Source organism: Xenopus tropicalis, chromosome 1 (genome assembly GCF_000004195.4).
Source record: "Xenopus tropicalis strain Nigerian chromosome 1, UCB_Xtro_10.0, whole genome shotgun sequence".
Lineage (NCBI taxonomy): Eukaryota > Metazoa > Chordata > Amphibia > Anura > Pipidae > Xenopus > Xenopus tropicalis.
Genome location: NC_030677.2, coordinates 185,663,885 through 185,677,425, shown reverse-complemented (window position 1 = coordinate 185,677,425; position 13,541 = coordinate 185,663,885). Strand labels below are relative to the sequence as shown.

The window sequence follows — 13,541 nt, the reverse complement described above, 5'->3', positions numbered from 1 at the left end:
CCTTACCCACCTGTAGCCAGTTATCTTCTGTTTTAGGGTGAAGACACACAGAGCTACTAATAGCAGCTACTTGTGACTACAGAAATAGACAATGCTGATCATTTACTGATAACTATCTCTATGTGTGTTTAAGCAGAGGTAATTCTCAGTGTTATCTATGGCAGGGTATTTTCTGGTGTTTAGTAGCTGTGACAAGTAGCTGCCCTAAGGGCTCTGGCACACGGGGAGATTAGTCCCCTGTTCGCAGGCGACTAATCTCCCCGAACTACCATCCCACCGGTGGGATGGCACACGCGGCGGCGCGATTTCGGCATACATTTTATACATACATACAAATGCCTCGCGAGGCAACTTCGGCGATTTGCCGAAATCGCCTGCGCAGCGTGGGCCATCCCACCGACGACTTACATTTTCGCCGGTGGGATGGCAATTTGGGGAGATTAGTTATGGTTGGTTGGGGTCGGCACCACTTCAAGCTAGAAGAAGATGATGGTGGCTGGCTGCTGTGCAGGAAACTACTGTACTGGTGTGCTTAAAAGAAGCTCAAGCCACAGAGATGCCCAATGCCACACTGTTATTCATGTGAAAGGCACAAGTGGTAACAGCTGGGATCCATTATTTGAATGCACTCTATGTGCATGTAGCTGTTACAAGTAAAGCTTTTTAGACTAAACTATGTGGGGCCTAAAGGTGGCCATACATGTATGGGGTCCTCTGCCGGGCCTTCCCGACCAGTATCCGGACGAAAATTGGGTTTAGAAATCTCATTGGATGAGCACTGCATCGGCTTGTTGATGAGGTTCTTGCCTGATGGCTTGTATGCCTGACGCTGTGATCTGACCCTTGGGCCAAACACCTCAAGGTGGGCATATCAGGGAAAGATCAGCTGCTTTGGCTACCTCATCAAACAAGCAGACCTTTAAGTGTATGACCAGCTTTAGTTGGATGATAGAGGATGATGGGAAATTGCAGTTAACCTTATTAGGGGAGGCAAGGGGGTGACAATATGCTGTGCCTCCTTACAGGCTGCGTGTGCGGGAGTGCTTTTCACACCAAGGCGTTTTCAACTTCATATTTTCTTTGGCAAATAACAGGACAAAAATTAGTTTAAAGGATTAAGGGTTATTAGAACAATAATTCTCAGCTGACAAGTGAAATAAACTGACTTCAGAACTGTAAAAATACTTCAACATTCATGTGAAACACGTTAGGGTAAATGAAAATATTTCCAAGACCAAGTGCCAAATGTTTGTACAGTCGCACATTCCCGTATGGCTGTAAGGTTGGGGCCATCCTGACATCTAAGCGCATCATTTCTACGGCACAAAGCAAAATAACTGGCCAAATGATCAAATTAAAACGCCGGGCATAGGCACCAACGACAGGCCTTTCTAACCAACATCTGGCCTGAAATCAGGCAGATCTTAAACGGACAGGTTTGATTTTTACGTTGGATCAGGGACCGTATTGGCTCGTTGCTGCGGTCCTGATCCAGTGTAAAAATCAAAGTGCCCGATCAAGATCTGGACGAAAACCAGAGCGATGCTTTCCACTGGCGACACTTATTGTTGGTGGTGGAAAGCCATTTTGGAGAGGTTTGTTGCCTGCAATAGCAGAGATCCATCGCAGGCGACTGGGTCCTTACCCTAAGGAGGGCCCTGAGTACGGTGAGGGAATTGAATAATCTTGCAGGGCGCTGTATAGAACAGGCATGCTGGAAATTGCTCCTTTGTTATCTTCCAGATACTACACAGGGTTGTGGTATAGTTTTATTGTCTGCTTTGTTTGGCCTGTTTTTTGCTTTATTTGTTCTTGAAGGTTCTGCATCACTGATCCATTGATTTCTGGGATGTTGTATTCACATGATTAGAAGTGTAAATTGAAACTGTTATGTTCAAGTTCCCACCCTGTAGAGTCAATGTGACCTTTGTTCCTGGGTGTGCTGCAGGCAAGTGTGCCCATATCTCATTTTAACTGGTTTAATTCATGAAACGGGGGAGTTCAACCAAACCAAAAACAGAGGTTTTATTTGTGAAAGCATGGAAGCCAGGGTGCTGATAGGTGCTAGGGTGCCCTGTACTTAACCACCTGCTTTATGGCCACATGTGGGGGGTCTAAAGGCCGTGATATTCATAATAGGGGCCCCCAGTGCCGTCAGCTAATGGCACACCTCTGAACTGACAGGGCTGCCTGACAAATGAGCTTTGAGGACAGCTTTTTCCTCTGTAGCCTGTGCAACATGTGCAAGGAACTAGTCCCAACTGGTAGCAAGGAGGGCTTGAGAAGACCCAGACAGCAGTGTTCGCAGTGAGTGTTATCTGGGAACCTCCTTTGTGTATCTTGCCATATAGGGAGCAATTTGTCACAGTTTTGCTAACTGCCTTCTGCTTATAATCAGAGCTGGAACATCTCCCAGATTTTTCTCAGTGCCTTAACTACCATACAGAAGAACCTGTGGTCGCCGGGGACTGTAGAGGTGCTAATATGCAGACAGACATTGGGTGCCAGCATGACTATTCTTGACAGTTGGCAGCCTGTTGCCCCATAGGTGATGGCACATGAGGAGATTTGTCACCCACTGTTAAATCTGTGGTACCGCATGTGACAAATCTCCTGAAACTGCCTTGCCATTAGCTAACACTGCGATTGCTGCATGTAATACATGTTTCTCGTGGCGATCTGGCTTAATTGTGAATATGTTTACTTGTGGCGACTGCAATGTTGGGGTAATGTCCCACGGAGATGGATCTCTGCTGCCGTGGGCGACTAATCTCTCCCAAATATCTTTCCACTGGCAAAAAAGTTAATCATCGGTGCAAAGGCCTACTCATCGTTTCGTTTTTTTAAAGTCACCTGAGGAGGAAACTTTGCGCCACTCGGCTAGAAAACCGAAGCGGATTCCCTTTGTTGCCAGTGGCATTTAGAAAAAATGATTTTCCCGCTGTAGCAGAGATCTATCACAGGCGACTAATCTCTCTGTGGGACATTACGGAGACAGGGGCTAGGTATTTGTGGGAGATATGTCGCCTGCGGTAGCGCAGATTTAACTGTGGGCAACAAATCTTACTATGTGCCATTGCACTTACTAATGATCAGTATTTACTGTTAATAGTGGGTTTCCACTAATGTTATGAGGGAGCACCTAAAAAGATGTAGCTTATGTATAACCACGTAGGAATACATTATTAGAATGGTTTCAAATAGAATGACACGTTCTTTTCTGGCACTTAAAGGGGTTGTTCTAGTATGATGTAGAGAGTACTATTCTAAGACAATTTGCAATTTGTCTTTATTTTTATTTGTAGTTCGTTATTTCACTTTTTGTTCAACAGCTCTGAGTTTCAGAGGCTATCTGGTTGCTAGGGTCCCAATTATCTTAGCAACCTGGGAGTGGTTTGAACAAGAGACTGGTATATAAATAGTAGAAAAACTGAATAGAGAGAGAAGGAATGAAAAGTAACAATAACATTGTAGCCTCAAGTAACTAGTTTTTGGCAGCTGGAGTCAGTGATCCCCTTATAAAAGTTGGAAAGTGTTAATAGAGGAAGGCAAATAATTAATAAAACTATATGAAATAAATAATGAAGACCAAATGAAAAGCTGCTAGGAATAGGACATTCTATAATATACTTAAAGTTAACATAAAGGTGAACCACCCCTTTAACGACACTGCTCATTGTTTACAACCCCAAATCAATTTATTTCTTAATATTTAGATATTATTCAGTTGTCTCAACCAATACCAGCATCACCCCAGGGGGGCTTATTTATCTGTGCAGATTTGTGTTTATCCTAATTAGCTGGAGCCACCATACTGATTCACACACAGATCTGAAGTGGCGGCCTCTAGTGGCAAACTGGAAGAATGCTTACTATACATAGTGATACTCCTGCACCTAGTAGAAAGAAAAATATAATTTATAGTGGCTTATAATTAGTCAGTCTAATGTGTTTTACAATGTGTATCTGTTATGTGTCAGAAGAAAATGTAAGTTATACAGCCCAGAAAAACTAAATATATATATCGCGTTTTTTTTCTGGAGTAATAAGCAGTTGTTTCCCACAATGCCTTGGCTTCTACTTAAAAAGGTAGAAAGAAAACAGGCAGAAGGCTTAAATGAGGCACACTTGAGCATATAGTCGTTATGTCCCCCAGTGCACAAGTTGCTGCTGTAGCCAAACTGAGCTGATCAGCGCAAGGAAGTGAGTGCAGAATGGTGATAACTGGCGTGGGCATGGCGACTATTCACAATAACAGGAAGTTATTAGCCTGTGGCACCGTGACTGTCACCTCGCTGGCTGCTGTGTTACCCTAGTAGGTTAATTAGCTGTGCGCTGTCGTTGGGTTCCAAGCGGATCTATTTGTTATTTATGCAAAGCAGTGATCTCAGTGTGTGTCACTCAGCCAATTCCTCCTGCACATCCCAGGGCCACAAACAACAGATCTGGGTGTCTGTGCCAAAAACAGCCCACCTGGTTCCAAGCAGCCCTCAAAGCTAAATGATTGTGCGTTTCTCTGTGGCTCAGTCAGTTGGGGGTCTCTAACTCCCGCTGCTGCTAAAATAGCACTAACTGTAGCGGCACCCTGGGGGCAGCCGTGTAGCTAGAGGCAGTCCCTGCTCCATGTACTTACACTAACAGGATAGGAGATTAGCCAGTGTAGGCTTCCCTGTGCCTCTGCTGGGAGCTGAGATGTGGGAAGTTTGTCCAGTCCCTGATAGGGGTCTCTCTATGAGATAGTGGCAGTGATAAAGGGGGTTTGTGTCCTGTCAGCACCTTTCACCATCTCACTCTCTCTTTCCCTGCAGGTCTGTGATGTCAGCCATGTGGGCAGCGCCTGGGAACTCCCTGACTCCCTGTAGCATCATGTTTCAGTATGAGTGTTAGGACAGAGGTACAGAGCGGGCTGAGACGAGCAGAGCTGATTCCTCCACTGCAAATCACCCTCTGGATCCCAGAAACTATTTCTTCCCGCTGAACGTACCAGGAGATTGGGTTCCCTCTCAAACAGCCCATCTGGTTCCACTTTATACCTCAGCTTCCCCCCAGTTTGGCAGCGCTTAGTGGCATTCACCATGTGTCATGTCATTGTAACCTGCCGCTCCATGCTATGGACAATCCTTAGTATTGTGGTGGCCTTCGGAGAGCTGATTGCATTCATGAGCGCGGATTGGTTGATTGGCAAAGCCAAAAGCACAGACAGTGACAGTAGGACTGGTGGCCAGCAGGAACCTTACCGGCCAACCCTGGGCATCTACGGACGCTGCATCAAAATGCCTCAAGTGCCATATTTTAGGAAGGACACCCTGTGCGGTCCCTATGCGGAGCATTTCAATGAGATTGCCAGTGGGTTCTGGCAGGCGACTGCCATCTTTTTAGCAGTGGGAATCTCCATCCTGTGCATTGTGGCGTTTGTGTCTGTCTTTACTATGTGCGTGCAAAGTGTGATGAAGAAAAGCATTTTTAATGTGTGTGGCCTGCTACAAGGCATTGCAGGTAGGTACCTAACTTCTAATTTACTATATACTCTGGTAACATTCCAGTTATTTTATTTGCTACTATGGCTACTGGCAAATTTGTAAATCTAGCAGTAATGCAGCAACTAAAGCAATATCTTTCGCTCATAGATTTTCAGACCACTGCCTGGTTACTAGGGTCAGTAACTTGGTAACAACCTCTGGCTAAATATGTGCACATTAATTCCTATAATCGAGTGGGAGTTGCCATATTGCATGCTTGACTAAAGTAACAGTAGTCACAAATCTGGCAAATATGGATTTGTGTCAATTACATGCACGTAATGTGGCTACTCCTGGTCATGTATAAGGGCTATGACACACGGTGCTACTTGTCGCAGCTACAAAATGCCAGAAAATACCCTGTTATAGACAATACTGAGAACTGACTCTGCTAAAACACATATAGAGGCATTTGCCAGTATTGTCTATTTTGTAGCTGGCTACAAGTAGCTCTGTGTGTCATTTCCCTAATGCAAGTAATGTGGCTGTTCCCGGTCATGTATAAATGCAAGTAATGTATATAAGGAATGTCCTGCGTTTATCTAAGTACACAGATATATACTGGGCAAACACAAGGTAAGACTGACTTTCAGTAGGCTGTGGAAAACTATCCGCTTCCTTACCTGCCATTATAGGGTAATACTGCACACAAGGTGAAGTGCATTAGGTTGTCCAGGAGGTTTGTAGCTCTGTTGGAGGGGGACAGAATGATAAAGTTTGTGTGGTCAGGCCATAATGTGCCCCTGTTGTTATCCATGCAGGGTTATTTGGGCCACAAGGAAAATCCAGTTTGTCAATTGCTAAATCACAATACAAATATATGGAATGTAGTCTTCTTAGCCTTTCGGGGCACCCTGCCCCTGTGCTATGTCAGGCAACCTGCCTGTTTACTTACAGTAGGGTTTGTATTAGGGAATATACACCTACCTGCTGCATTATTTGAGCTTCTCCTTTGGGGGTCATTTCCAGTGTAAAGGCTGGGGGTGAGCTATTGATAAAAGAGCACCTTTCATTTGGCTAAGGATGGCCCTTGGTCTTGCCTCGCACTGTCTGCCCTTCAGTCTAGCAGTGACGCAGAATCATTTGCCCTTAATCATTGCCCTAGGTGGGGCAATGTTAGTGTTCACTTATAGGACCTTTGTACCTGGGCTGTGCCGCATAATTATGTGCCTGTGTTTGCCTAGCGGGGAAAAGTGATGAGCGGAACTCCAGGTGACATGTTATTCCCTCAACCATAGGATCTTGTCCCTTATTAAATAGCAACTGTTAAATGAGAGGGGGTCAATATTTGCAGCTTGGTTAATCTGATATCTTCTCAGCTGTGTCACACAGTTCTGGGGCCACTTGTATTGATGCAGCTGCTCCATTGTGCTCAGAAGTGTTAAAGGGTCACTGCCATAGGGGGGATATGAGCAGTTTGTCAGTGTTTTTCTATAGGAGGATACCCCCTCTAACAGCTGTGCTTGTGGAACCCCTCACACAGGCACAGAAACACGCAGCAGCGGCGTCTTATAATTAACACCTTTATTGCTGTAATTTATATACATCCTGCATACAGCAAGTAATATTGCATAATGTTACATCAGAGTGGGAGCGGCGAATGCCAACACAGCTACCAAAACTGTTATTATAGAACATTATGTTTGAAGCATCACAGGAGAGTCTTCTTTTTCTGGTCACGGCAATGTCCAAAGCCACGTAGGAATCTTGTCAGGCTCCGTTTGTACTATAGGTTTTTTTTATTGTTTGCTAACTTGAGCATTAGAATTGGACATTGGAGTATACAGTTCAAAATCTTTAGGATACTTGATCCAGTTTAATAAAGCAAAGTCTAATAGCAACTAATAGTAAGGGTAATGGCACACGTGGTGTTTTGACTGTTGCTGGCCGCCACTGGAGAACAGCGCTGGTCAAAATGCCCCTGTCCCCAAATACTATTGAATTTAAAGTGCACTATTGGTCTCATACGGAGCGGTGTGAAAAGAACCTCGGTACCAAAATGCTCTGTATGTCACCACTCTGTGTGTATGTTATACGGAGGCTTCACATCCAGTATTAGGACCAATGAAAGGTCAGCAGAGATATTTTGCCTGCCACTGTTTTCTACTGGATAGCAGCAATGGGCCATAAGCCCTGTGTGCCCCTGCCCCAAAATGCACTGCAATATAAGTACTCCTTTATAATGACGATACTTCTGGTATAGGGGCAGATACTTTTGGTATACAAACGGCATATACTATCTACTGAATGGATAGTGGAGCAGGTACAGTCCCATTGGGATAAGAGCAGGAAAGGAAATGAGTGTTGGTGCTGGGGGGAAGCTGGCGTTGAAAGACAAGCTTGAAGGCGAGCGGCTTAGCGAGCGTTGCTCTAACAGGGTCGTCTTTAGATGCATTCCAGTGGCAGCTCATATGAGAGGAGGCCTCACCAGCCAGCGCTCACCACATGTCACAACCTAATGAGATTAGCCTCTCAAATGAGCAGGGCTTGACATGATGTAGCTGTGAAAATACACTTACCAGGCAGCCAGCTTGTCTCCGTACCAATTTTCTCAGTCTAATAACATCATTGGGGGAAATCTTCTGCTAATTGATGGTGTTTGAGAAATGTTGACACAAAGCGGGGTTTTCCTTCAGTGCAGTGAGGTTGCCCAAGAAAAATAACAGCGTGCCCCAGAGTTCCCATGGATGGCAATTAAAATGATACTGGCACTTTCTCCATCAAGAGAAAAAAAATCAGTCTAAGCTGTTTTTATTTCACATTTTCTTGCAGCATGTGACATCACAAAGCGCCATTTGTAATGGATGACATCACTAAGCAACATTAATAATAATATATTTTTACAAGTTATTTGTGATTTCCTTGTATTATATAAAGTTTACGCATTTCAGAAATTAAGCTTCTCTTCAAAAGTTCCTTACCATTTGTACCCACCAGACAAGCACAGTAGGTCTGTCAGTAGGGTTGCTGGGTGTTGCCTGGGCTGACAATAGCTATGAAAAAAATAGATAAACCCTTTTTCTAAATAGTGTGTGTTCCCCTCTGCCACAACCGTCTCCTGCTGTCAGAGCATGGGCAGGACAGATGGGCCACCATAGTGCCAATTGCGGGATAAGTGGGCTGAGGTCTGGTGCCCAGGCTAGCATGGAACCTAAATACAGCTCTGTTTGCACTCATATTTACAAGTGACCACACTGCACAACCAAAGTTGCTGCCATAGATGCACAATCTGGTTTGGCCACCCAGGTGTTGGCATTATTGGGCTGATGCAGTCATGTGGTGTCTGAATATATGACCACATAATAACAGGGACCTATGTCAGAGGAGGACCTCGTTGACGGCCTCGTCCTCGTCTAATGGAATTTCTAACCTGCCTAATAGATATCTGCCCAATCCTCTTTCACTTATTGGTTGGGTAGGCTGTTGTTTTGGCGCCATACAAAAGCCACTAAGCTCCCGACTCTGCCAACAGCTTGAATCGGTAGCCCATGCATGGCCACCTATAGGCATTACTGTAGGTGAGGCACATTTTGTATGGAGATGTTACCCATTTCATGTATTAGCCAATGAGCAAATGCCCAAAGACAATCTTCCGTTGAGCATTAAGAACTACCAATACTGGTGCTTTCAGCTGGTTTGCATTACAGTCAGTGGGAAGTGTCAGGGGTTGCTTTGGGCGCTTTTCTATTTTTATGAACTGTGCCAAGAAAGATAATGCCCCCATGCCTTCAGCCTTGCGGGTCTCTCAGAGTGAAGGTGGCCATACATGGGCAGATTTCAGCTGCTGATGTGGGTTCTTCAGACAGATTTGGCAGCTTATCTGCCCGTATATGTGCACCTATGCCTGCAGTTTTAATTATCATTAATTATCCCAATATTGCCTACCTTGTGGGCATATCGGGAGAAGGTCAACTCGCCAAACGAGTTCTTTAGTTCTTGTCAGTCAAATGTTTTGCTTTCCGTTTACTATCCTACCCTTATCTTAGGGTCAACCGAGATGACCTCAGGCTGGGAAAGAACTCAGTTTTTGTAGGAAATGTTTATTGAGCCTTCAGTGGAAAGACAGCAGGCACAGCTAATCTCTCTGCTCACGTGAGACCTGCAGGAACAGCCTTGTGTGTAGCTTTCAGCAAGGGCTTAACTAGAGGGGCTCATTTACTAATGGCACACAGTGTATCCTGTTTTGGTGTTAACTCACCCCTTTACATCAGGCTTAATAATAATTAGCAATTAATTGCTTACATGTTGCCCCAGAGAAGTAAGCTAACCCCATATCAACACTTTATTCCTCATCACTCTAAAGGTTGTAGGTAGGTTTCTCCTTCCTAGGAGTGATGTGCTCCGTACATTTAGGCACAGATTGGAGGTTTCATCATCCCTTGTCCCACTATGTAGTGCTGGAGATCAAGTGCGTGTATGAACTGCAGTAATCTTTAAGCCTTGAGATACACTACACGTAAACCTTATCTAATCATCGGCCCAAATACTACTGGAGCCCACAGCCCTTTAATTTCTCAAATACTGGACTTAGAAAGCAGCTAACTGGAATAAAACGTAGGTTTCTCTGCCCTGGTAGATAAAAACCCTTCTTTCTATATGCCACTTCTCACCTCTGGTTAACTGAATGGGAAGTTACCCAACGATTTCCTAAATTGCCCAGAAGTGAAGGAACCATGCACATCAGTTCAAGTAATAATAAAATAATATAAATAATAGTTAGATATCTCTTTAGGCAAATATCATGGGGCCAATACATGGCAGTTTCAGACTGGTGTGTTTGAGCTACTAAAAAATGGGAGAGTGCCCAGCACCTCCAGACGTGCCTTGGCCTTCATCATTGCTTGCATTGGATTTGTCTGTTGGACAGCTTGTATCCAACACATAGTTTAACCCATTCACGATGAGTACAGACACTAGAACCCCCATCAGCACCTAAACCCAACTATGTCCTTGTATTCCGGTCCCACCGTGTGCTTCTGCAGGCTCATGACACAATGTGTTTGTTGCAGTAAATGTAATATTTAAACAAAGCAGCGGAGGAATTTACTGTGTATATTTACATACACACACGGCTGGAGCACACTCAGCTCTGACTCAACTCATCTTGGGGTAGTGTGCTGGGCTAGTGACGTGTTTACTAACGACTGCTACTAATGAGCCCTGTGCTCTCTCAGTATCCGTCATAGTTTTGGTGATAATTGTACAAAATGTTTGTCCGTGAGGAATTCTGAGTGAGAACAAGTTGTGCCCCTCTCACACTGTAGCAAATCTGTGTGTTTCCAAAATCTGACATGTTTCTGGCCTCTGGGGATTGGGGGAATCATGAATCGTCATATACATGATGTGGCATGCACACTTACACATTTCCACCGAGCCCTGGCGATGAATCAGAGCGACTGCAGGTGAATCCAAGGGCAAATCTGCCACATTTTTCTTTTTGGAACTGGAAAAACATTCACGTGTATTTGTCAAGGGCAAGCTAACCCTGCAACTTAACTTTCTGTGTCCATCTATTAGAAATATTCTGCCTTGTCCAAGGGACAGACAGCAGGGTGCAAAAAACAAGCATACTCAGCCACTTTTTGGGCGCATGGACCCTGCCTTCAACACTAAATGAATTGCTGCTTGGGAGCACAGAGTAGAGGCCTGCATGGGTGTAGTTGGGCAGACTCGCTAGCTCACAAACCCAACCCTGACCCACTATGAAGCACCCCGTCCCCGCGGTACCCAAACCTTTATTCAGAGGGAAAATGACTTTTAACTTTGCAAGGTGGGGAGAATGCAAGTCAGTCCCGGGTACCCAGGCATGGTACCCACAGACCACCTGCATGTTCAGGAAATCAGGGTCTTTCTGCCTTAAACCCAACCACTTTGTGGGTATATTGCGGGTACCCAACCTGATGCAGGACTATAGCACAGAGACCTGCGGCCGACTCTGTGAATACACTGCTGCCTACATTAAGCAGATCTGTTTTCATGGGGGGCATGTAGTCATTCAGATATGTTAGGGAGCACTGGTGGGCCCAGGCCACAATGCCCATCATGAAAAGCAGAGGGAAGTCCTAAAATCACTTCAACAAGGAGCAAAGTGAGGGAGACGTTGAATGGCTTTGCCAGCCTGAGGGATATGGGCACATGGACATATTCTGCTCTGGTGTTTTCCAGATGGCGGAGAAGCGCCTGAATCTGCCATGGAGCCTGTCATTAGGTTCAGTGGAAGGGGGGTTTCCATTAAATCTAATGAGAGATTCCTTAGCCAGGGTTTGGGTGCTTTTCTGCTGATCGGAATCCTCCAGTGGGGAATGCCCATATGCCACAGACATGCAGCTTTGGTAGAGGGAGGCATAACAGTCTGATTCCATTCTGTAAGTGACGATTGCTGTTTCCTTCCCACCCTGCCTTATCTTGTTTGGTGCCTGAGGCACAGGGGGAAGAAACAGCATCAAAAATGCAACAGGGATCTAGCAGAGCTGCTGGTAAACAAGCTTCTGTCAGCCCAGTGGCAGAGCTCTAACACCCGTATGCCAAGCCATTGCCATTGGGCAAGGGGCACTTTAGCTGTTAGCCATGTTTTCTGAATGCCACTAAGCATAAGGGGCTGATAGAGAAGAGCTACATTGGCTGGAATTACCATGCCGAAAGCCCTGTGCCATTGTACAGATGCACAAGCTTGCAATCGTTACATTATTTCCAAATGGTGATAATGTTGTCATTCATCAGAAACATTGCTGTGAATATGAAGTCTTGCTCTGTAATGCCTAGGCTGCCAGCTGGCTGGCTGTAACTTCCTGACCACCCATAGCCCTCTTGTTGTGTTGTAGTATCCTTGAAAGATTCTGATGCAGAGTGTGGCCTAGTGACTATAAGCAACATATAACATTATAATGGTCTTTCTGAAGAAAACACACAGTTTTTACCAGTGCAGGGCAACATAATCTTATATTTTCATTGCATTGATAGCCTTTCATTTTTTGGTGTTACTGTTCCTTTAAGCTTGTTGCTCCTTTATTGACTTTCCTTGAAATGTCCGTGCCCTGTGCATTCTTTCTCTTCAAGCAAAAACCACATGAAAGCGCAGGGATTTTATAGGCCTCTGGTTTTTATGCTTGTGATATCCCGGTGACCTTTGCCTGTATCACTGCTGCACCCATTGTGTTGCTGCACCCACTGAGTTACATGGAGGTCTTATTGTTTGACAAGTTTGTCTGGAAAAATGATTTGTGGTGATGTGGAAATCTGTCCTCTGTGTATGTTTGGGAGAAGGAGGCTTCTGGTGAGCTGGGAATCTTCTAGATAAGCCTCCAGCTCCCCAGCACATGACTTGGAACAAATGCTCTTTGAAGGGCCCCATAGTGTCATAGAGTGACATCTGAGGGCATTTATGGCCCAGAAACACACATTTTATTCAATTTTCCACTAAGTGGTCTGACCAATATGGCACATTCATTCTGTTTTATGTTAGGGGAGATTTTGTCTAACTGTTCACCTCATCCGACACATTTATGGGTTCATTTAATGACCAAGAACTCTCTACTGTGGTATCAATTATCTGGAAATCCTGTTATCCAGAAAGCTCAGAATTATGGGAAAGTCATCTCTTATATAACTGAGATTTTGAATTTTTCTTGTAATAATAAAACAGTACCTGTACTTGACCCCAACTAAGGTATAATTAATCCTTAATGGGGCAAAACAATCCTATTGGGTTTAATTAATGTTAAAATGATTTTTTGGTTGAGATCTGGAAAACATTTTGGATAACAGGTCCTATACCTGCTGTGCTGAAACCACAATCGTAGGGCCCCTCTGAATGCCTAGAAATAGATTGATCTCCTGACACCTATGGAAAGCAATATGGCATCTCCCTCCCATGTATAAATACACACCCCTCTATAAGATCTCCTCCGTGCCATGTGTGCCTTACATATTGCAAGTCAGGATCTTCCTATATTAGAGCCTTTGGCTTTTAGAAGTCAGTGTTTGTGTTTGGCTCTGGCACAGTATAGGGATCTGATGGTGATT

General features: G+C 44.7%; 1 protein-coding gene across 2 annotated transcripts in view; it reads left to right on the top strand.

Moving 5' to 3' along the window:
* The window catches only part of lhfpl2 (LHFPL tetraspan subfamily member 2), a 66,091-nt gene that overhangs the window by 49,170 nt on the left and 3,380 nt on the right, over window positions 1–13,541 (top strand). For both annotated transcript variants that reach the window (XM_002940194.5, XM_004910387.4), the window contains one exon: window positions 4,809–5,496. In XM_002940194.5, coding sequence (XP_002940240.1) covers window positions 5,076–5,496 — 421 coding nt within the window. In that variant the 5' untranslated portion in view covers window positions 4,809–5,075. The remainder of the gene's footprint in view (window positions 1–4,808; window positions 5,497–13,541) is intronic.